General features: G+C 41.5%; 1 protein-coding gene across 1 annotated transcript in view; it reads right to left on the bottom strand.

Annotated features, from left to right (window-relative positions):
- GLIS1 (GLIS family zinc finger 1) overlaps positions 1 to 25032 on the bottom strand; it is a 170842-nt gene that overhangs the window by 140915 nt on the left and 4895 nt on the right. Inside the window, exon 2 of the mRNA XM_040361052.1 lies at positions 13419 to 13561. Coding sequence (XP_040216986.1) covers positions 13419 to 13425 — 7 coding nt within the window. The 5' untranslated portion in view covers positions 13426 to 13561. The remainder of the gene's footprint in view (positions 1 to 13418; positions 13562 to 25032) is intronic.

Raw genomic sequence — 25032 nt, forward strand, 5'->3', positions numbered from 1 at the left:
ATAGTATAGGTTACTTGGGGATTTTGAAGCCTCCGTTTCACATCCGCAAAGCGGGCTTTGCTTCTTTGAAGCTCTGCTGAAAAGTCAAAATAAAAGGATTTTCTGACTCCATTGTATTGATGTTGCGGTTCTCTCTAGCTTTTCGGAGGACAATTTCTTTATTATTATAGTTTAGCAATGGGGCCAGCATTGTGCGAGATGGGCATCCCGGAGGTAATGGTCTTGACGGCACTCTATGTACCCTTTCAACCGAGTATAGGGGAGTGAAGGATCCTTTACCAAACACCTCTAGAAGCCATTGTTCCACAAATTCTGTGGGGTCCCTCCCCTCCACTTTCCCTGGGAACCCCACATTCTGCATGTAATTTTGTCTTAGACGATTATCTATATCCTCTGCTCTCATTTTTGTGGCCTTTGCTAGCCTTGGAGTGGATTGAGTGTCTCTAACAAGTGGGGCCAGCTTATCCTCCACATCGCATTTTCTGCTTTTAACTGCTGTTGTACGCTCTCTCATCTTTTGTAAATCCTGGTGTATCAATCTCACCTCCTGCTTAAACCCCCCAAAGTGCTCTTTTAGTGCATTGACAGACAAAGTGCACTTGTTCACTGCTTTAAGTATTTCAGATAGAGTAGGTTGCTCCACCTCTTTTCACCCTCCTCGTTGTCTGAGGGGAGCTGTTCTGCACTGGCAGCTGAGGCCTGCACTGATTGATCATCCACAGTCCCTGTGTGGAAAATAGCTGGTATGACAGCGAAATCTTCTCCGTGCCCTGCCCAGTGGGGCCCGCTAGCTTCAGGGCATAGTACAGCATGTCTTTAGAGGGATCTTTGCTTGTTGACTTGAGGGAGTTGGGCGTTTTACTCATTGTGTCTTTAAGTTTATCTGCTCCACTGTGAGAGAGCCGCCGCGCAATTTTGGATGTCGAGCTGTGCTCCATCCTCCTTGCCTGCCTTTCTGGTCAGCATGATTAGCATTGCCACAATCAGGAGCCACCGCTGATGCAGAGAGAGGTACTGCCGCTGGAGAGAGCCAAGACAGCCGGGTATACAAGCTAGGAGAAGGATCAGAGAAGGATCGGTGTCAGGAGCCCTGTGAGATGCAACCGCTCACATGGCCGCTCTTGCCCATGGCCCCCCCCAAATAATAGGACATTTAAATGTCCATGGATCCAGCACCGTCCTCACCTGGGCTAGTTTTTCACTAGCCTTCGGGTTCCCAGCGCCGGTGTTCTATTGGATAGTGGTGTTCTGTGCAGCGCATGCGCAGCTCGTCCCAGGCACATATCAATAGCTGGCACTATCTGATAGAACACTGGCTTCCCACTGCACACAATGGTCCTGCAGTGTTCTGGGACCTGTGACAGGTCCAAGAAGACTGCAGGGAGGGAGGGGGAGGGAAGAATGTTGCCTAGGCAATCCAAGCAGAAGTGGGAGTGGGTACCAGTCAAAACTAGGTACTTGCCTCCCCCCAAATTATGTGCCAACTTAAGTAGAGGGGGGGAGACTTAAAGTGGAACTTACCATTTTGGGCAAAGTTCCACTTTAAGTTACTAAAGTCACTATTTGCCAAAAGTCGCTATTTGCATATCAGGCCACATTGATTTGGGGGATGTTGTAGCACCATACACTGTATGTGGGAACACATGCCAACATCTCCACACTTACTATCGCTGACACTTTCCCCCACACAATCCTTTTAATTATATTTTCCAAGAGCTATTACTTTAGACAAGGAATACAATGACTAGTCGGATTGTCATAGCACACCAGTTATACAAAAGACATTTTGTAATAAAACGATTTGACAACTATATGAAAATCTCCCTTATTTCCAGCAAAATGAGGAAAATGTGAGCACAAATCACAGATAGTCTAAACAAACCATTACTCTCGGAAAATAAATGGAACCTTTGTTAAGTTTAATTTGAAGCATAAATCTGAAAATATTATTTCAATGTTTGGAAAGGTGGAGGGGGCTGTATCAGCGGGATTAGTGCAATCCTCCAAAATGTAAATATAGTCTGATCTCAATTTTTTAAAACAACAAACAGCAATTAACAGCAGAATCTCTTTTTGTATAGATTTAAAGGCTTTACAAATAATTGTGGCCTTTATAATTGTGGCCATTATGAAGAACAATGAAGAAGATTTTTTAAGAAAAAGCCTAAATTTTTTTTTTTTTTTTTATATATCATTTGAATTTACATGTATGAGCTGATTTCTAAAGGCAGGAAACTCTTTGCAGCTTCTTGCTATGGGTGCAGAGGGCAAATGTTGCCATATGCCAGGGAAGATTTTAAAGTGGTTATAAACCTCTGACATGAAATATGAACAAAGCATATTCCTCTATAGTGTACAGTTGCCTCTAGCCAAATTACCTATTGTGATTTCTATTTGCTGTCTCCTTCTTCTGCTATCTGACTCCAAGGGATCCAGCACACAGTCGGTGATTGACAGCCTCAGCTGTGCATGTTTCCCTATGAGACTGCCCCCACCCACCGCCACACCAATCATTCTCCCTGCCCATATCCAATTCATCTGCTGCCCCGGCCCAGTACAGGAAGACAGGTGGTACCCCCATATCCGTGTTCGTGTCACGGAAAGGCAGAACGGGGGGATGCCTTTCCATAAACAAGGCACTCTTTACGTCTAGAGGAAAAGAGATTTCACCTCCAAATACGGAAAGGTTTTTTCACAGTAAGAGCTGTGAAAATGTGGAACAGACTCCCTCCAGAGGTGGTTCTGGCCAGCTCAGTAGATTGCTTTAAGAAGGGCCTGGATTCTTTCCTAAATGTACAGAATATAACTGAGTACTAAGATTTGTAGGTAAAGTTGATCCAGGGTAAATCCGATTGCCTCTCGGGGGATCAGGAAGGAATTTTTTCCCCTGCTGTAGCAAATTGGATCATGCTCTGCTGGGGTTTTTTGCCTTCCTCTGGATCAACTGTGGGTATGGAGTTGGGTGTATGGGATTGTATTGTGTTTTTTATTTTGTTTGTTTATTTTTTTGTGGTTGAACTGGATGGACTTGTGTCTTTTTTCAACCTGACTAACTATGTAACTATGTAAGGCATCTCCCTGTCTCCCTGTTCTGCCTACTGCTCCCTGTAAATTCGGGAGCAGTGATCAGTGTCGTGTCACATGTAGCCCAGCCCCCTCACAGTTAGAATCGCTCCCTAAGACACACTTAACCCCTTCCTCGCCCCCTACTGGTTAAAAAAATAACACGATAAAAAACTAGTAAAAAATTAAATTATAATAAAAATGCCATAAAACGACCCCCTATTTTGTAGACACTATGGGCCAGATTCAGATACAATTGTGTATCTTTAGGCGGGCGTAGCGTATCTCCTATACGCTACGCCGCCGTAACTTTAAGAGGCGAGTATGGTATTCAGAAAGATTATGCGCCCGAAGTTACGGCGGCGTAGCGTATAAGGGCCGGCGTAAGCCCGCCAAATTCAAATATGGAAGATGTGGGCGTGTCTTATGTAAATTAAGTGTGACCCTACGTAAATGACGTTTCTAACGAACGGCGCATGCGCCGTCCGTGAAGGTATCCCAGTGCGCATGCTCCTAATTACGGCGCAAATAGTCAATGCTTTCGACGTGAACGTAACTTACGCAAAGCCCTATTCGCGAACGACTTGCGCAAACGACGCAAAATTCGGCGCTGGCCCGATGTCCATACTTAACATTGGCTACGCCTCATATAGCAGGGGTAACTTTACGCCGGAAAAAGCCTTACGTAAACGACGTAAAAAAATGCGCCGGGCAGACGTACGTTTCTGAATCGGCGTATGTACCTAATTTACATATTCTACGCATAAATCTCCGGAAGCGCCACCTAGCAGCCAGCGTAAATATGCAACTAAGATAGGACAGCGTTAGAGACTTACGTCAGTCGTATCTTAGCCAAATTTCGGCATATCTTGGTTTCTGAATACAGAAAGAAGATACGCCGGCGCATCCTAGAATTTACGTGGCGTATCAATAGATACGCCAACGTAAACTCTTTCTGAATCTGGGCCTATAACTTTTGCGCAAACCAATCACTATACACTTTTTGCGATTTTTTTTTTTTACCAAAAATATGTAGAATAAATATCAGCCTAAACTGAAGAAAAATTATTTTTTTTATATATTTTTGGGGGATATTTTTTATAGCAAAAAGTAAAAAATATAGCTTTTTTTTCAAATTATCGCTCTATTTTTGTTTATAGCGCAAAAAAAACAACAACGCAGAGGTGATCAAATACCACCAAAAGAAAGCTCTATTTGGGCGAAAAAAAGGATATAAATTTTGTTTGGGAGCTACATCTCACGACCGGCGCAATTGTCAGTTAAAGCGACGCAGTCCCCAATCGCAAAAAGTGGCCCAGTCATTTGGCAGCCAAATCCTCTGGAGCATAAGTGGTTAAAAGCAAATATAAAAAAAAAAAAAAAAAATGAAAGGATAAATAAGAACATTCATTGTATAAAATCATTGTCTGCAGAGAGGCCCTTTGGATAGTAGAAGAAAATCATCTTACAGAGTATTGTTTCTCTTCACGCAGGAGCCCCAGTGACAGCCGGCTAACAAAGAAGGCAAACACGGGGACTCAGCACACACATTACTGAATTTAGTAGCTCTCATGAGACTTATGGAATCAATTACCTCATCGTGTAAATAAACAGTTTTTATATTAAAACAAACCCCCCTCCTTTCTCAAGAGTTGCATCATGCTAAAATGGATCAGGGACAACAAGGGGGGAAATAAATGACCCTGCGACTGTAATATATCATAATAATCAAGTCTGCAAATGATTTAGTCATTGGAAAACAATATTTAAAGGGTAACTACAGTTGTAAACACCCCACTGTCTCCCATGTGTGTTGCCCTCCTTGACATATGTGTGAATGTAATGGTGGACCTCAGATACAGGCCTGGATCAGCAGTTGCAGCCTTGTGGCCTGGCCTTGTTTTCATCTTGCAGTATTCCTAACGCTACTTTAACCACTTAAGACCCGGACCAAAATGCAGCTAAAGGACCCGGCCAGGTTTTGCGATTCGGCACTGCGTCGCTTTAACAGACAATTGCGCGGTCATGCGACGTGGCTCCCAAACAAAATTGCCGTCCTTTTTTTCCCACAAATAGAGCTTTATTTTGGTGGTATTTAATCACCTCTGCGGTTTTTATTTTTTGCGCTATAAACAAAAATAGAGCGACAACTTTTTGCTATAATAAATATCCCCCAAAAATATATAAAAAAATAATTTTTTCCTCAGTTTAGGCCGATACGTATTCTTCTACCTATTTTTGGTAAAAAAAAATCACAATAAGCGTTTATCGGTTGGTTTGCGCAAAATTTCTAGCGTTTACAAAATAGGGGATAGTTTTATTGCATTTTTATTAATTTTTTTTTTTACTACTTTACTACTTGTGACTGCGACATTATGGCGGCCACTTCGGACAATTTTGACACATTTTTGGGACCATTGTCATTTTCACAGCAAAAAATGCATTTAAAATGCATTGTTTATTGTGAAAATGACAGTTGCAGTTTGGGAGTTAACCACAGGGGGCGCTGATGGGGCTATGTGTGACTTCATCTGTTTTTACAACTGTAGGGGGGTGTGGCTGTAGGTGTGACGTCATCGATTATGTATCCCTATAAAAGGGATCACGCGATCGATGACGCCGCCACAGTGAAGAACGGGGAAGCCGTGTTTAAACACGGCTCTCCCCGTTCTTCAGCTCCGGGGACCGATCGCGGGACTCTAGCGGCGATCGGGTCCGTGGGTCCTGGTCACAGAGCTTCGGACCGGGCGCGCGCCCGCGACCCACAGCTGGACAATAGCACGGCACGTACCTGTACGTGCATGTGCCCAGCCGTGCCATTCTGCCGACGTAAATGTGCAGGAGGCGGTCCTTAAGTGGTTAAAGCTGAAGTTTAGGAAAAAAAATCCCCTACAGCTTTATTCACATCACTTACCTGCCCCATGTTGTGCAGGCAGCTGTATTCTGGAGAAATGTTCACTGTAGGGATGCCCTGTCCTCTTCCTGTGTCTGAAACTCCAGTGCTGCCATGATTAAAGTAATTGTAAAGGTTTGTTTAAAAAAAATACAAAAAATAACAAACATGTTATACTTATATGCTCTGTGCAAGGGTTTGCACAGAGTGGCCCCGATCCTCCTCTTCTAGGGTCTCCCGGCGGCGCTCCTGGCTCCTCCTCTAGTGCCCCCAAGGAGAGCCGCATTCCATGGGGGTACTCATGCAAGCGCGCTCACTAGTCCTGCTGCTGCGTCCATTGACTTTGCCCTGCCCCCATGTCACTGGATTTGATCGATAGCAGCAAGAGCCAATGGCTCCTGCTGCTATCAATCTATCCATAGAATGCATTAAAGCAGAGTTCCACCCAAAAGTGGAACTTCTGCTGATTTGTCTCCTCCCCCCTTCGGTGCCAAGATTTTTTGCAAAAAAGGCAAAATAAAGCTGCTACCATAAAATTATAAATTAGCACAAAGAAACAAGAAAAAACAACAAGGTTTCCTCAAAGCAGTAATATCCCATAAACATAATGTAACGGGAGGGCCCGTGGGACCCAGAGGCTCTTGCAGGGTGTGGGGTACTCCTGTTTCAGCTTCACAGAAGACTCTCGTGTCTAAAGTCATCCTATGTCCACTAGGGGCATAGGATGACTGAGAAATTATATCTTGGACTACATGAGATGGGGCAGTAATGTAATCCACAATATATTCAAGAATGTCTGGAAGAACTAATTACAGGTTGTTGATTCTGAACCCAACAGGTCAATAGAAGAGTGACTCATTCATGTGGGAACACAGTCTGTGTTCCCACATGAATGAGTCACTCTTCTATTGACCTGTTGGGTTCAGAATCTTAAGGGGGTAATTAAGTCTGCTACTGTCATGTAAACTAACCTTAGTCTGGCTTCTAAAGACCTTTCATTGTGTTATGCGAATGAACACTGTATTGTGTGAATTTCTATTGATGCTAAATGTGTATTGTATAGCAGGTGAGAAGAGCTTATCTCGGAGTCACCTTGTCTGGGTAAATGATTAGTAATTTTCTCATGTAGATTCTCTAGGAGACAGAATGTCTGTCTCCTAAAGGATGTGTATTGAGTTTCTTGTGTCATGTTGTGGGTGGAGTTAAGTCATTGTTCATTGTGGTTCCTAAACTGTATATAAGAAGCCTGAGTTTACCATTAAAGTCTATTCCTGTTGAACCAGAGAACAGAGCTGTGTCTCGTTTCTGGGGAATCTGTATGGGCCATGTTCGTCTGCCGGATTGTGGAGTGTTGATAAGCTGTCGTGGGTTGGTGGAATGGAATATCGTAAACGGCATTAACCCCTGGCCGTTACACATAACAATTATACAATTATTATATTTATTATACATAATAATACTATTATTATTATTATTATTATACATAAATACAATACATGTATGTATAAAAATTATAATAGTATAATTGTTATGTTTATAGGATAGCGCTTCCTTAAGGAAACCTTGTTTTTTCTTGTTTTTTTTATAGCAACAGATTACCTTAAAGTGTTTGTTACCCCAACACTTCATAATCCCGATATGTGCTAGCTGCACCATGTGCTTGTATGAAAAAGTATCCTGTTCCCTTTGTATTGCTTCCTTTGTGTGAAACCCCCAATGTTGCTGCTAGTTCCCTTGCTTTCCTGTTAAAAACTGACCACACTAAGCAGGTGAGCACAGCATGGTCAGTTCTCTGGCTATGCTGGGAACTCAGTATGCTCACCTCCAATGATCAGACTTGTCATGGCACCCTCGCTGCACAGGTATTTACTGGGAAGCTTAGTATGCAGCTGCTTCTCCTCCTACCTCAGCTCTTATGCAGCTGAGGACAGAGGGAATGTGATCAGTTATAAAAAAGGAAAAAAAGGTATTTATAATGTTTTTTTCTTTTAAATCTATACAAAAAATGTTTTGCATTTAATTTACATTTTAAACTGAATGTGCTATTGTATTGTAATTCCCGCCTTCTGGAGCCAGTGCAGCGCCTATGATGGACGTCACACATCCCGCGGCCACGGCATTGGACCAGTGGGACGTCCATTATAGGCGTTGCGCAGGCTCCAGAAGGCGGGACCTGCTATGGGACTCGGCCACACTCGGCTACATTCGGCGGCGCTCGGGATCAGATCGATCCCGGCGCTTGCCACTCGCTCGGCGGCTCGGGGCTAATAATGCAGTCCTGCCACCGTGAGACTTGGGCCTTGACGGGGTTACAATCGGGGCTTCAGCCGATGCCTCTGCAGACAGTTTATGTGAAATTATCCAAAGGGAAAAGCACAACATTGTTTCTTGTAAAATAAGAACTAACGATTTTCTTTTAATCAGTACAGTATTTGCACGTAAAAAAATTGAGTGACCAAGACTGCGCATACTCCGAAACAAAATAGTACATTACAATACATTACGTCATTGCAGGACATTGTATTCTGTCTGAAGAGAGTTTTCACAACTAGTAACCTATTTGTTTTCAATATGAGACTAGCATGCAAAATAAAAAATTGACGAGCATTTATCCGATATTATCATTGTGTGTTCCAAGCTTAATACATTTAGCCAAAACTGTGTTGTGCAGAGTATTGAAATAATGCGCTGGAAGCTTCTTGTATACAGCAATACACTTTGGGCCAGATTCATGTACTTTTACACGTAACGTATCCCGTTTACGTTACACCGCCGCAAGTTTTCAGCGTAAGTGCTTGGTTCATAAAGCACTTGCCTGTAAACTTGCGGCGGCGTAGCGTAAAGCCGTCCGGCGCAAGCCCGCCTAATTCAAATGGGGCGTGTACCATTTAAATTAGGCACGTTCCCGCGCCGAACTTACTGCGCATGCTCCGTTTTGAAATTTCCCGCCATGCTTTGCGCGAAATGACGTCGCCCCGACGTAATGTTTTGAACGGCGACGTGCGTTACGTCCTTTCATATTCCCGGACGACTTACGCAAAAAAAAAAAAATTGAAATTTGACGCGGGAACGACGGCCATACTTTAACATGGGCTGTCTATTTTTACACCACCTAAATAGCAGCCGTAACTTTGTGACGGGAAAAGCCGACTAGCGACGACGTAAGAGAATGCGACGAACGCACGTGCCTTCGTAGATCGCCGTAAACGGCTAATTTGCATACCCGACGCGGAAAACGACACGAACTCGACCCAGCGGGCGCCGAAGTATTGCATCCTAAGATCCGAAGGCGTACGAAGCCGTACGCCTGTCGGATCTTAGCCAAATGCCGTTGTATCTTTGTTTGTGAATTCAAAATAAAGATACGACGTGGCAAATTTGAAAGTACGCCGGAGTATCAGCAGATACTCCGGCGTACTTTTTCTGTGAATCTGGCTCTTTACTTTCATGGAGGATATTAGATTATGTCTTACAGCATGGAAACAGGAACAGGAACAACAAGAAGCATACAAGAGAACAGTGAGGTGAGTAAAGCAAAAGCTTCTTCTCATTACATTACCATAGAGAACACACTATAAAACTGCAGTGCCACCTGCTGCATAGATAGGCATAATGCATACATTAAATAGTCACAGTACTTTACATTACATGCTGTTGTTCTTCCAACAAACGGCAACATTTCACGTTTTTTAGAAATAATTGGGGGAACTGAAAACTTTACTTTACAACTGCGTGGTAAAAGCCAACAGGATGATATTCAAAAATACAAAAAAAAAAACGAAAGAAAAATGTTAAACTTCTGCACTCTCCCCGAAACGAAAAAAAATATCCCGATATTAGGCTTAAAATGACCCTGTCAGTTCCTCAACAGAATAAATCTGATATGAGAAATGTGCAGAAGTAGATCAGTTTCTGGTATTCGGGATTCCCCGTGGATGGAAAGTCGTTGATATTGACTGATTATGCGCTGATTACTTGGCAGCAACAACATGAGTTTGCAAAGAAAGCGTATGTTATATTTAGAGAGCACATATTTTTATTATTTTAGTCATTGACTTAAAGTACTTTTAGATATTACTTCAAATGTGTACATGGTTAGTCTTATAGAAATCTAGTGTTGTAATAAATGTAGAGGTTTGTAAATTACCCACTAGATCCGGGGTCTCCAAACTTCCTAAAGAAAGGGCCAATTTACTGTCCTTCAGACTTTAGGGGGGCCAGACTGTGCACAGTGGGAGTAAACAATCCCCGATCCTTGGTATTAAGGGAAGGAAAAGTTGGTGTCAGTGGGAGTCAGTGGGAGGAAGAGTGCCCCATTTTTGTTGTCAGTTGAAGGAATTATGTCCCATCATTGGTGTCAGTGGAAGGAATAGTGGCCCATTGTTGGTGTCAGTGGCAGGAATTATGCCCCATTGTTGGTGTCAGTGGCAGGAATTATGCCCCATCATTGGTGTCTGTGGAAGCAATAGTGGCCCATTGTTGGTGTCAGTGGCAGGAATCATGCCCCATTGTTGGTGTCAGTGGCAGGAATAATGCCACATCGTTGGTGTCAGTGGAAGGAATAGTGGCCCATTGTTGGTGTCAGTGGCAGGAATTATGCCCCATCATTGGTGTCTGTGGAAGCAATAGTGGCCCATTGTTGGTGTCAGTGGCAGGAATCATGCCCCATTGTTGGTGTCAGTGGCAGGAATAATGCCACATCATTGGTGTCAGTGGAAGGAATAGTGGCCCATTGTTGGTGTCAGTGGCAGGAATTATGCCCCATCATTGGTGTCTGTGGAAGCAATAGTGGCCCATTGTTGGTGTCAGTGGCAGGAATCATGCCCCATTGTTGGTGTCAGTGGCAGGAATTATGCCCCATCATTGGTGTCAGTGGAAGGAATAGTGGCCCATTGTTGGTGTTAGTGGCAGGAATCATGCACCATTGTTGGTGTCAGTGGTAGAAATTATGCCCCATCATTGGTGTCAGTGGAAGGAATAGTGTGTGTGAGTAACTTGTATAGCGCTGCAATAGTATAAAGCAGGAATTACGCCCCATTGTTGGTATCGGTGGAAGGAATATTACCCCATTGTTGGTGTCAGTGGCAGAAATGATGCCCCATTATTAGTGTCAGTGGCAAGAGTTATACCCTTAGGACCAGATAAAGGTAAGCGGCCACATCCGGCCCCAGGGTGGCAGTTTAGAGACCCCTGCACTAGATGATGGCCTCAGTGGCTCAGTGCTATCCATCTTCTTCATTCCTTCAACAACCATTGAGATAAGGGATCAGCTACATAAGTAAGTGCAATGTTTTCAATAGGACAGTTGACTCAGAAGCAGCCCATAAATTACTCAATTTTCTTTCCTTCCACCACATTTTTTATTTCCGAATTTCCGAACTTCTGAATTTTCGTATTTCCGAATTTTTCAATTTCCGAATTTTCGAACTTCCGAAATTTCCGAATTTTTTAATTTCCGAATTTTTAATTTTCGAATTTTCGTATTTCCGAATTTTGATTTTTAATTTTTCACATTTTAGAATTTTCTAATTTTTGAATTTTCGATTTTTCAAATTAAACTTTTTTTCATTATCGAATTTTTCAATTTTCGAAATTTCTAATTTTTCATTTTTTATTTTTCGAAATTTCGAGTATTCGAATATTCGATTTTTTATTTTTCAAATTTACATTTTCGAATTTTTTATTTTTTAAATTTTCATTTTCAAATTTTTTATTTTTCGAATTAACGAATTTTTCATTTTCGAATTTCAAATTTTCGAAATTCGAAATTTCGAAAATTGAATAATTCGAAAATTGAATAATTCGAAAATTAAAAAATTCGAAAATTAAAAAAAAATCGAAATTGTGGAACTTTCGATTTTTTTTCATTTTAGAATTTTAGAAATTCCGAAATTCCGAATTAAAATTTTTTCGTATTTCCACATTTTTTCATTTCCAAATTTTCCGAAATATCGGAAATTCGGATTTATGGAAATTTGGATTTCAAATTTTCTAAAATTCGGAACTTTCGATATTTTCGAAATTCCCAATTTTCAAATAAAAAATCGAAAATTCAGAATTTTGAAAATTCGAAATTCGAAAATTCGAAATTCGAAAATTCGAAAATTCGAAAATGAAAAAATTCGAAAATTCGAAAGATATAAAATTAAAAAAATCGAAATTTCGAAAAATTCAAAAATTCGACATTTCGAAAATTAGAAATTTCGAAAATTAAAAAATTTAAAAATTCTGAATTTTGAAAATTAAAAAATTCGAAAATTAAAAAAATCGAAAATTCGAAAATAATAAAAATCTGAATTTTTGAAATTCTGAATTTAAGAAATTCGAAAATTAAAAAATGTGAAATTGTAACATTCAAAAATCTAAAGTTCAAAAATGGTAAATTTCCGAATTTTTTGAATTTCCGAATTTCCGAAAATATATTTTTTTCATTTTCGTTTCATTCGTTTTTTTCGGAAATTTATTTTTTTACGTTTTATTGGTTTTTTGCTTTTTCGGAAATCCGAAAATTCGGAAATCCGAATTTTCTAATTTTCTAATTTACGAATTTACGAAAAAAGCAAAAAAAACGAATAAAACGGAAAAAAAATATTTTACGATTTTCCCGAATTAACGAAAAAACGAAAAAAAAAACTGCAGTGCACATGTCTGGTGCTGTGTGTTTATATTGTGTGTGTATATTGTGTATACTGTGTATGTTTACTGTATGTGTGTGTATGTATACTGTGTGTGTGTATACTGTATGTGTGTGTATGTATACTGTATGTGTGTGTATACTGTATGTGTGTGTATACTGTATGTGTGTGTATGTATACTGTATGTGTGTGTATACTGTATGTGTGTGTATACTGTATGTGTGTGTATACTGTATGTGTGTGTATGTATACTGTATGTGTGTGTATACTGTATGTGTGTGTATACTGTATGTGTGTGTATACTGTATGTGTGTGTATGTATACTGTATGTGTGTGTGTATACTGTATGTGTGTGTATACTGTATGTGTGTGTATGTATACTGTGTGGCCCCATAATCTATTGCCCGGGGGCTTCATAATCTCCTATTGCCCGGGGCCCCATGAGTTGTCAGTCCACCCCTGCTCATCACTGTGGTAAAAAACAAACATCGATTTGACCCCACTAATGATTTGAAAATCAAACAAACATTCTTAAAATGAAAAATTTTGAACAAAATTCTTCTAGTGTATGGCCAGCTTAAGTAAGAAAATTAGAGAACGACCCCCCGGCATGGACAGCAAAGGGTTCCGTGATTTCTCTAAATCCAATATAGTTCCAGATTTGCTGTATGTCAGTGTTCAACAACTGAGTGATCATTCTCACCAGTAACAGAGCTACAAGCTGATTTAGGATTTAAAACATAACACATCATCCAGGAGATCATCAATGTACAGCCCTAGCTATGGTTACCAGGAGAAGGTAAGTGGGTACAGGTGGCATCACTCACCCTTCATGCTGCTGTAGCGATGGTCAGTAGCACATTACTTGTCCGGTGTCACTGGGCTGATTCTTCCCTTAGTGACGGGCACTCTTCATGTCTTCTGAACGTGCCCAGTGCCAGGCTGGCAGTACAGGAGCCGAGAGCCAAGTCTGGGGGCAGAGAGGGGGAATAAATGAAGGAGGATCTTTTCTCATCCCTATAATGCACACACCCCTCCAACTACAACACACATCCAACAATGGCCAACACTTTACTAAAAGGACCTTTAGAGCTAATTATTTATTCTACATAACACTAAAGAATATACAGATATATACATCATAAATCCTAAAGAAAGAATATACATATCATAAATCCTAAAGAATATACACATATATACACAATAAATACTAAAGAATATACACATCTATACACAATAAATACCACAGAATATACATATATATATATATATATATATATATATATATATATATATATATATATATATATATATATATATTATAAATACTAAAGAACATACAAATATATACATCATAAATCCTAAAGAATATACACATATATATACACAATAAATACCAAAGAATATACATATATATATATATATATATATATATATATATATATATATATATATATATATGTATATTATAAATACTAAAGAACATACATATATATATATATTATAAATACTAAAGTACATACACATATATACATCATAAATTTTAAAGAATATACACATATATACACAATAGATACCAAAGAGTGTTCACATATATACCATATAAATAGATGCCTAAAAAAAATGCATAGACTTTGGAAAAGTGAATGTACAAAGCACAGAGGATGCTAGGAATTAATCTTACATGAGTTTTTGAATATCCAGTAAACTTCACTGCGTATGAAGACATGACTTCAGATTACATTGTAGTATCTGCTGGATTGAGATGGTATACAGATCTATAGTATGCATTACATCCATACACTGCATAGTCCTGCATTACATCCCTATCATACCTCTGCTGAAAAATGTGTCAGTATCCTCCCTCCTCCTTCTAATAGGATATGAGAACGTTGTTATATAATACGTATAATATACATAACGCATCAGTACCCTCCCTCCTCTTCCTAGTAAGGCAGGAGAACATCTGTATAGAGAGTATACATTGTATATCAGTATCCTTCCTCCTCCTTCCAGTTATGTCCAGGTATGAACACATCTGTATATAAAGTATACATTACACATAAGTATCCTCTCTTCTCCTTCTAGTAAAGTATGTGAACATCTGTATATTAAGCATACGTTGTATATCGGTATCCTCTCCTAATACGCATAGTAAGTTATGCAAACATCTGTATATAAAGTATATGTTGTATATCAGTATCCGTATCTAATCTTCAAAGCATGGTATCAGAACATCTGTATATAAAGTATATGTTGTATATCAGTATCATGTCTAAATCTCATAGTAAGGTATGAGAACATCTGTATATAAAGTATACATTGCATATCCATATTCTTCCTTCTCCTTATAGGGTATCAGAAAAACTCTGTCTAAAGTATATGTTGTAAATCAGTATCACTCACTCCCCACTTAGTAAGATATGAGAACATCTGTAGATGTAGTATATCAGCATCCCATCTTCTCCTCCTAGTAAGGTATGAGAACACATGTATATAAAATATACAGTAAAACCTTGGTTTGAGAGTAACTTGGTTTGAGAGCGTTTTGCAAGACAAGCAAGATGTTTTAATACATTTTGCCTTGATATACAAGCGATGTCTTGATATAAGAGTAGCGTCATCTCACATCTGAGTATAAAAAAGAAGAGAGGAGCCTCTAAGTGTAGTAATATGGTTACATTTAATGAAGGTACAACATTTAGCAACTTATTGCTACACCGGGTGAGTCCCTTAGGCTGCATTCACACCTCCGCGACAAGGTACGCCGCGTATTTTGCCGCGAGTGTGTAACTTTTTTTTTTTTTTTTAACAAAGCCTTCCCATTGCTTTGTATGGCCGAACGCCAATGCCGCCTGAAAAAAAGGGTCCGGGACTTTTTTTCAGGCGGCAGGCGTACGGCGTCTATGAGATGTGAACCATCTCAATAGACAGCAATGGGAATTCTCCCCTCCAGCGGCACGAGCGTCCGGCGTCGGGCATTTTGTCGCGGAGGTGTGAATGGGGCCTTAGAGGCGCCTCTCTTCTCTTTTATACCCTGTAAAAAAAATGCTTTGATATACAAGTGCTTTGGATTACAAGCATGTTTCTGGAAAGAATTATGCTCGCAATCCAAGGTTTTACTGTACATTGTATATCAGTATCCTCTCTCCTGCTCTTTATAGTAAAGTATGAGCAGTGGCGGCCCATCCATAGGGACGCACAGGCGCCGCCCCCCCCCCCCCCTCCCGCAGTCACACAAAAAAAAAAAGTAGCTGCGTTTGATGGCATGGCACAGTGGTGACAATTGATGGCACAGTTGCTGTGTTGCATGGCACAGTGGTGACAATTGATGGCACAGTTGCTGAATTTGATGGCATGGCACAATGGTGACAATTGATGGCACAGTTGCTGTGTTTGATGGCATGGCACAATGGTGACAATTGATGGCACAGTTGCTGTGTTTGATGGCATGGCACAGTGGTGACAATTGATGGCACAGTGGCTGCATTTGGTGGCATGGCACAGTGGCTGCATTTGATGGCACAGTGGCTGCATGTGATGGGCACAGTGAGGCTGCAATTTTTTTTTTCGTTTGCGCCCCCCAAAAATTTTGAGCACCAGCCGCCACTGGGTATGAGAACATCTGTATATAAACCGTATTTTGTATATTATTATGCTCTCTCCTCCTCTTTAAAGTATTTTACGAGGACATCTGTACATAGAGTATATTTTGTATATCAGTGTAATCTCTTCTCCTCCTAGTAAGGTATGAGAACATCTATATATAAAGTGTATGTTATATCAGTAGCCTCTCTCCTTCTTAAAGCAAGGTATGAGAACATTTGTGTATGAAGAAATGCATTGAACATCAGTATACTCTCTCCTCTTCCTAGTAAGATATTAGAACATCTGTATCCAAATCATCTACTGCCTATCAATATTATTTCTACTCTGTATAGTAATGTATGATAACATCCACATACACAGAAAATAATTCATTGTATATCAGTATCCTTTATACTCCCCACAGTAAGCCATAAGAGCATCTGTATATACAGTAAGTATTCATTGCTTTTTGTTTCTTTTCGTAGTAAGGCATGAGAACATTTGTTTATAAATCTTCTACATGCAGTATAAAGTACTGTATATATTACCTATCAGTATCCTCACATAGTAAGGAATGAGAACATCATATACAAGTTTCAAATCCATGAATCACAGTGAATTCTCTAGTACACATTTGATATACCACTACTACATCTTTGCCATACAATAGTCTTTCTCAACCAGAGTTCAGTGGAAATGTACAGTTCCTGTAGAGGTTCCTTGAGCAATTTTTGCCTTTCAGATAAGCAACTGTTGACAGCAATGATCTTTTTAGCTATCTGTAAGGGGACATTCTTCCCACTGACCACCAATGTAAGGAACATTCTTCCCACTGACCACCAATGTAAGGAACATTTTTCCCACTGACCACCAATGTAAGGAACATTCTTCTCTCTGGCCACCATTGTAAGGAACATTCTCTCTGGCCACCAATGTAAGAAGCATTCTTCCCTCTGATCACCAATATAAGGAACATTCTTCCCTCTGGCCACCAATTTAGGGAGTGTTCTTCCCACTGACCACCAATGTAAGGAGCATTAGTCCCTCTGGCTACATATGTAAGGAGCATTCTTCCCACTGACCACAAATGTAAGGAGCATTAGTCCCCCTGGCCACCAATGTAAGGAACATTCTTCTCTCTGGCCACCAATGTAAGGAGCATTAGTCCCTCTGGCCACCAATGTAAGGAACATTCATCTCTCTGGCCACCAATGTAAGGAACATTCATCTCTCTGGCCACCAATGTAAGGAACATTCTTCTCTCTGGCCACCAATGTAAGGAACATTCTTCCCACTGACCACCAATGTAAGGAATATTCTTCTCTCTGGCCACCAATGTAAGGAACATTCTTCCCACTGACCAGCAATGTAAGGAACATTCTTCTCTCTGGCCACCAATGTAAGGAACATTCTCTCTGGCCACCAATATAAGGAACATTCTTCCCACTGACCACCAATGTAAGGAACATTCTTCTCTCTGGCCACCAATGTAAGGAACATTCTCTCTGGCCACCAATATAAGGAACATTCTTACCACTGATCACCAATTTAGGGAGTGTTCTTCCCACTGACCATCAATGTAAGGAGCATTCTTCCCTCTGGCTACATATGTAAGGAGCATTCTTCCCACTGACCACAAATGTAAGGAGCATTAGTCCCTCTGGCCACCAATGTAAGCGTTCTTCCCTCTGGCTACCAATGTAAGGAACATTCTTCTCTCTGGCCACCAATGTAAGGAACATTCTTCTCTCTGACCACCAATGTAAGAAGCATTCTTCACAATAATCACCAATATAAGGAGCATTCTTCCCACTGATCACCAATATAAGGAACATTCTTCCCTCTGGCCACCAAATTAGGGAGTATTCTTCCAACTGACCACCAATGTAAGGAGCATTCTTCCCTCTGGCTACCTATGTAAGGAGCATTCTTCCCACTAACCACAAATGTAAGGAGCATTAGTTCCTCTGGCCACCAATATAAGGGAGAATTATTCCCGCTGACCACCGATGTAAGGAGCATTCTTCCCTCCGATCCACCAATGTAAGGGAGCTTTCTTTTCAATGACCACCAATATAAGGTACATTCTTCCCTCTGGCCACCAATTTAATGAGCATTCTTTTCACTGACTTCCAATTTAAGGAACATTCTTCCTTCTGGCCGCCAATGTAAGGAACATTCTTCCTTCTGGCCGCCAATGTAAGGGGAGGCATTCTTCTCTCTGACCACCAATATAAGAAACATTCTTCTCACTGACCACCAATGTAAGGAACATTCTTCCCTCTGGCCACCAATTTAGGGAGTGTTCTTCCCTCTGGCCACCAATTTAGGGAGTGTTCTTCCCACTGACCACCAATGTAAGGAAAATTCTTCTCTCTGGCCACCAATGTAAGGAACATTCTTCTCTCTGGCCACCAATGTAAGAAGCATTCTTCCCAATAATCACCAATATAAGGAGCATTCTTCCCACTGATCACCAATATAAGGAGCATTCTTCTCACTGATCACCAATATAAGGTACATTCTTCCCTCTGGCCACCAATGTAAGGAACATTCTTCCCTCTGGCCAACAATGTAAGGATCAATACCAACCATTCACGTAAGAGGGCATTCTCTACTGACCACTAGAAGAACAATGTATTTTTTTTGTCTGTGTTTCTTTTCTGGGCATTATTACTGTTTATTTAATTGAATTTTAACTGTGGATGTCACATATCTTATTCTTTTACATATTTTTATATCTCAACTCAATGCTAATGCACTGTGAGTTATAGATCTACTATTTATTAGCTGGGATTCCCTAAGACCTGAATGTTATTTAAAGGGTTCTTCCATGTTAAAGACCTTGAAAAGGGCTGAAATACAGGACATAGAGGCCGATATTCCCGTCTGCTGTGCATTATAGCAGTCTTAGCACAGATATCGCTGTAAAGCAGCATGGTTTTGATGTGTCACCCGAACTGCATGGCAACACCTGGTAACAATATAACAGATTCTTTACAGTTGCTATAAAGATCTGAGTACAGAATTTGCACAGTTTGGGGTTGATTTGATTTATGAATAAGAAGAAGCTGTGTTCACTTCCATTATTCAATCACATGCTAGAAAAGAAATGCGGTTTTCTTTTACAGATGATTGGGTATTCAAGGTGAACATAGCTTTGTCTTATATAAATGGTCAAAATGTAAAACCATATATTAATTTCCACGTTGTATTTCATTTATTTCCAACCTATGCTTATTAATCTTATTAATTGATCTTGAAGTTTATAAACTTAAAGCGGAGTTTCACCTAAAAGTGAAACTTCTGCTTAATTGCTTACTCCCTCTCTGGTGTCACATTTGGCAACTTTCGGGGGGGACGGGGACCTGTTTTTGGCACTGCCGGGCCAAATTCAGAAAGCGCAGCGTGCTTTGCACATGTGCGGTAGGGAACCGGGTGTGAAGCCGAAAGGCTTCACTGCCAGATTCCCTTACCTGGAATATCGGTGGTTGCACCCGACACTCGATCCGAAGATTGGCTGGGGTGAAGGCTCCCTGGACAGTGTCCATATAGTAAAAGTCAGCAGCTACAGTATTTGTAGCTGCTGACTTTAAATTTTATTTCCCCAAGGCGCAACTCCGCTTTAATTTGTAAAGATCCCCACACATTTGCTTCCTTGAATTCTCTGAGGCCCCATACACACCATAGAATCTATCCGCAGATAAATCCCATCAAATGGGTTTCTGCGGATAGATCCTATGGTGTGTACACTCCGTCGGATATCTATCCGCAGATAAATCTCCCCTGGAATGGATTTCCAGCAGATAAATATTTGTCGACATGCACAGAATATCTATCTGCTGGAATCCATTCCAACGGATGGATCCGCTCGTCTGTACAGACTTACCGGATCCATCCGTCCAAAGGGATTCCCCGCACGCGCCGTAATGAATAGACGCATGCGTGGAATTCCTTATATGACAGCGTCGCGCCCGTCGCCGCGTCATAATAGCGGCGACGGCGCGACACGTCATCGGCAGAGGATTTCAGCGCGGATTTCAATGCGATGGTGTGTACACGCCATCGCATTGAAATCCTCTGAAATCTTAGAGAGGATTTATCCGCGGATACGGTCCGCTGAACCGTATCTGCGGATAAATTCTATCGTGTGTATGGGGCCTCAGACGTAGTTATGATGTCCTGTGAGTAGCACTGCTGTGTCCCACATTTCACAGAGCCTGCCTTCTGAACTACAGAGGTGCTGAGAGGAGGAGATTCAGAATGCAGAGTCAGTAAACAAATCACTGCTTGCAGACAGCATGGTACCATGGGATATATAGTCCTTAGAAATGGAAAGTAAACAGCAGAGGAGAAGATGCAAAGCATGCAGGGAATTCTGGAAGTTGTGGAAAGAGACGACTAGCGAACAGGCAGCCCTCACAATATGTAAGGAGATTTTTCAAGTAAGAATATATTGGATTGTCAAATACCGCTACTGTTTGTATTGTTATTATAATGCTAAGGTTGTTAAATGAAAGTGTATGCTGTGACTAGAGAATTCCTTAAAATTACAAAGCTAAGTGAACAGTTAGGAAGAGCCAACGTCAACATTGTTCCTAATGTGGGAACGCACAAGGAATCAGAGTACAGATTAAAGTGGGAGTAATCTCTCATGCTAAATTTTTACTAATAGGTAAGCTTATAATAAAGCTTACCTATACAGTAGGTACTGTAAATATCTCCTAAACGTGCACCATTTAGAAGATATTTACTGTAGATGCAGCCGGTGACATCACCAGCGTATACGCTCTGAACATAGGCGTGCGCAGCCTATTGCATTAGGGTGTGCCCCCCAAAGCTCAAACACATATGTGTGTGTATATATATATATATAGCAATGGACAGTGCCAGCATAGCAGTGGACGATTTCAGTAGGGCAGAGATTGGTGTCAGTAGTTTATTTTAGAATTTTTTTTAGTTTTTCTCTTTTACAATTTTATTTTATTTTATTTATTTTTTTACAATTAATAGTTAAATATTTGGTGAAATATCAGCGGTCTAAACAGACCCCTGATGTCTCACTTTTGAGACAGAGAAGGGGACTGAGGACAGAGATTCCCCAGTCTCTTTCTCTGCAGCCAAGCAACAGGGGGAATCTGTGCAGTATAGGGTGATTAGGGTGTGCCCAGGCACACCTGGCACACCCTGTGCGCACGCCTATGGCTCTGAAGGAATGGCCAACTGGGCAGCGGCTCGCACATGCATGTGCAGTAGTGACATCATTGCGGCTTCAGCCACTCACACAACCAGAGTCTGCAACCCGGAAAAAAGACTGGATCAAGATAGATTTTGTTCATATTCCCATTGTGCACTTTCCTGGAATAGAGGCTCATCAGTAGTGGGTGTTGCAGGGATCACCAGCTGGACACTGGACATATCACAGATAAATACACATGTTCACCAGCACACCATGGATCTTGAATTGCAGTCCAAAACTTTTATTGCAGAAAGATCACATCACAACAGGATAAGTGTAACATTTCGGAGCCACGCAGCACCCCTTTGCCAGGCATGTAATAGAGTGCATACAGTGGAAACAGAATATAAATGAACTACCACCAATCAAAATTAAGGAAAAAAGTAACACCTCCAATCCTCTGACGTCACATGGCGGGCATGTGATGTCAGAGGATGGGGAGGTGTCAGTTTTTAATTTGATCTTGATTGGTGGTAGTTCATTTATATTCTGTTTTCACTGTATGCACTCTATTACATGCCTGGCAAAGGGGTGCTTCGTGGCTCCGAAATGTTACACTTATCCTGTTGTGATGTGATCTTTCTGCAATAAAAGTTTTGGACTGCAATTCAAGATCCACGATGTGCTGGTGAACATGTGTATTTATTTATGGGTGAAGATGGAAGCACTTTCAGTGGTGACAGCGTGTCGCTGGAGGATCTTCTTTCTAAGGTAAGCTTTACATAATGTTCTAAGTATGTGACGCATACTAGCAAATTATGGCATTGCCTTGCAGGTTGCAAAAAAAAAAAATGTGGTTTACCTACTCTGGATAGCAGGGTTGGGACAAGGGGTTGGCAGGAGGGCGAAGGGGGGAGGGGCCTCAAGGAAATTTGGGGGTGAAAATCTGTGCTGGAAGGGGGAATTTGGAGGACAGCAGGGGGTAAGAATTCTTTTAGTTGGGAAAACTTGGGAAGGGGGTGCTAGGAGAGGTGATTTGGCAAAGATTTGTGCTGGAAGGGGGGATGGGGAGGAGGATTTATGCTGAGATAAGGTATTTGGGGGGATATGTGCTAGAAGATGTCCTACAGTATAGTAGAGGGGGAGGGCATTTGTGCTAGGTGAAGGGAATTTTTTTTGAGGGGGGGGGGGATTTGTGTTAGTAGGGGTGAAAATAGGGGGGGGGGGTTTGTGCTAGGAAATCAGAAATCTCAGAATAAATACACTACACCTCTCATCTCCCATCTGCAGCACATTGACTTGTAGATCTCAATCCACTCATCAGTCCATTGGGGTTGATTTACTAAAACTGGATGGTGCAAAAAAAGCTGATGCATGGTAGCCAATCAGCTTGTTCATTTTTCACTTCGGCTCCATTCACACCTAGGCGTTTTTACGCCCAACGCTATTGCAGCCTGAAATACGCTGGAGGGGTGATTTAACATTGTCGGCTATGGAGATGGTTCACATCTCCACGCCGAACGCCGAAACGCTGTACGCCTGAAGCTCAAAACAAGTCCCGGACCCTTTTTTTCAGGCGGCTTCGGCGTTCGGCATAGCCGACAATGTTTAATCACCCCTCCGGCGTATTTTAGGCTAAAAAAACGGCGCGTTTTGTCGCGGCAAATCGCGGGACAAAACGCCGCAATTTGTCGCGGCAAATCAGGTGTGAATGCAGCCTTAGGGGTGTACTCGCTTTTGTTGCCAGCGGTTTAGACATTAATGGCTGCGTTTTGAGTTATTTTGAGGGGACAAAAAATGTACACTGTTATACAAGCTGTACACTCACTACTTTACATTGTATCAAAGTGTAATTTCTTCAGTGTTGTCACATGAAAAGATATAATAAATATTAACAAAAAATGTGAGGGGTGTACTCTCTTTTGTGAGATACTCTGTAGGGAAATGTGTTTCATCTCTGTGTATCATGGTAGCGAATGAAAACACAAATATGATGCATTTTTCATGCATTGTCATGCAACACAACCTTGTCACAACCTAAAATAGCTGTTTGATGGACAACATAAAAAAAAAGATGTGACGCATGAAAACTTGAAAATGCTTATCAACAAGCATGGCATGGCAAGGCATGAAAACAGAAAGCTGTGAACCTACATGCAGACCAAGCTGTCCAGCAAAGTGACAAGGGTTGGAACAAATAATAACACTATCAGGGGTACTTACAAAGACTAAGGGCTAGATTCAGGTAGGGGGACGTAAGTTTGTGCGGGCGTAGCGTATGTTATTTACACTACACCGCCGCAATTTAGAGAGCCAAGTGCAGTATTCACAAAGCACTTGCTCCGTAAGTTGCGGCGGCGTAGCGTAAATCTGCCGGCGTAAGCGCGCCGAATTCAAATTGTCAAGAGGTGGGCGTGTTTTATGAAAATAAAACATGACCCCACGTAAATTACGTTTCTCACGAACGGCGCATGCGCCGTACGTGAGCGTATCCCAGTGCGCATGCTCCTAATCACGTCGCAAATAGTCAATGCTTTCGACGTGGACGTAATTTACGCAAAGCCCTATTCGCGAACGACTTACGCAAACAACGCAAAATTTGACGCTGGCCCGACGTCCATACTTAACATCGGCTACTCCTCATAGAAGCAGGAGTAACGTTACGCTGGAAAAAGCCTTACGCAAACGACGTAAAAAAATCCGCCGGGCGCACGTATGTTTCTGAATCGGCGTATCTAGCTCATTTGCATATTCTACGCTGAAATCAACGGATGCGCCACCTAGCGGCCAGCGTAAATATGCACCCTAAGATACGACGGCGTAGGAGACTTACGCCGCTCGTATCTTAGCCTAATTTAAGCGTATCTGGTTTCCAGAATACGCCTAAATTTACGACGGCGTAGATTCAGAGTTACGACGGCGTATCTACTGATACGCCGGCGTAACTGTCTGAATCTTGCCCTAACTTTTTTTCTAATGGTATAAATCTTCCTTTAAACCCAGGTTCACACTGGGCTGCGGGAACTCGCAAGATTTCACTCCCACATGTCGTGATTTCAGACACATCTGTGTGGGTTTCTGCACAGATGTCAATGTAAATCGTGCCCCAAACTCGCAAAAAGTAGTACAGAAACTACTGTTTAAAATCCATGCAGCGCATGTAAAATCGCATGTCAAAACGCACTGGTGTGAACTAGGGCTCAAGGTGCCTTTGCTTGTTTGAATCCTCCCCCATCCCTTCCACTGTCGCATTTGGAACTTTTTTTAATGGGAGGAGGGTGTACCTTCCAATCAGATCAACGCGGCAATCTGTGCGGACATTCGGCCCCCTCCTCCCGCAGTATTTTTAGCTGCTGACTTCAATTTTTTTTTTGGGGGGGGTGGGGTTGGAGATCCTCTTTAAAGCAGGAGTTCACCCGAAAAAAAAATGAGTAGATTGGGCTTAATTACGGGAAGCAGAATCGGGTGTTTTGATTAAAATCAATGCAGTACTTACCTTTTTTGAGATAGATGTTCTCCCGCCGACTCCGGGTATGGGCTGCGGGACTCGGCGTTCCTATTTGATTGACTGGCTTCCGACGGTCGCATACAGCGCGACACGAGTTGCCGAACGTCGGTGCGGCTCTATGCGGCGCCTGCGCACCGACGTTCGGCTACTTTCGGAAACTGGTGAC

This window comes from Rana temporaria, chromosome 7, assembly GCF_905171775.1.
Source record: "Rana temporaria chromosome 7, aRanTem1.1, whole genome shotgun sequence".
Lineage (NCBI taxonomy): Eukaryota > Metazoa > Chordata > Amphibia > Anura > Ranidae > Rana > Rana temporaria.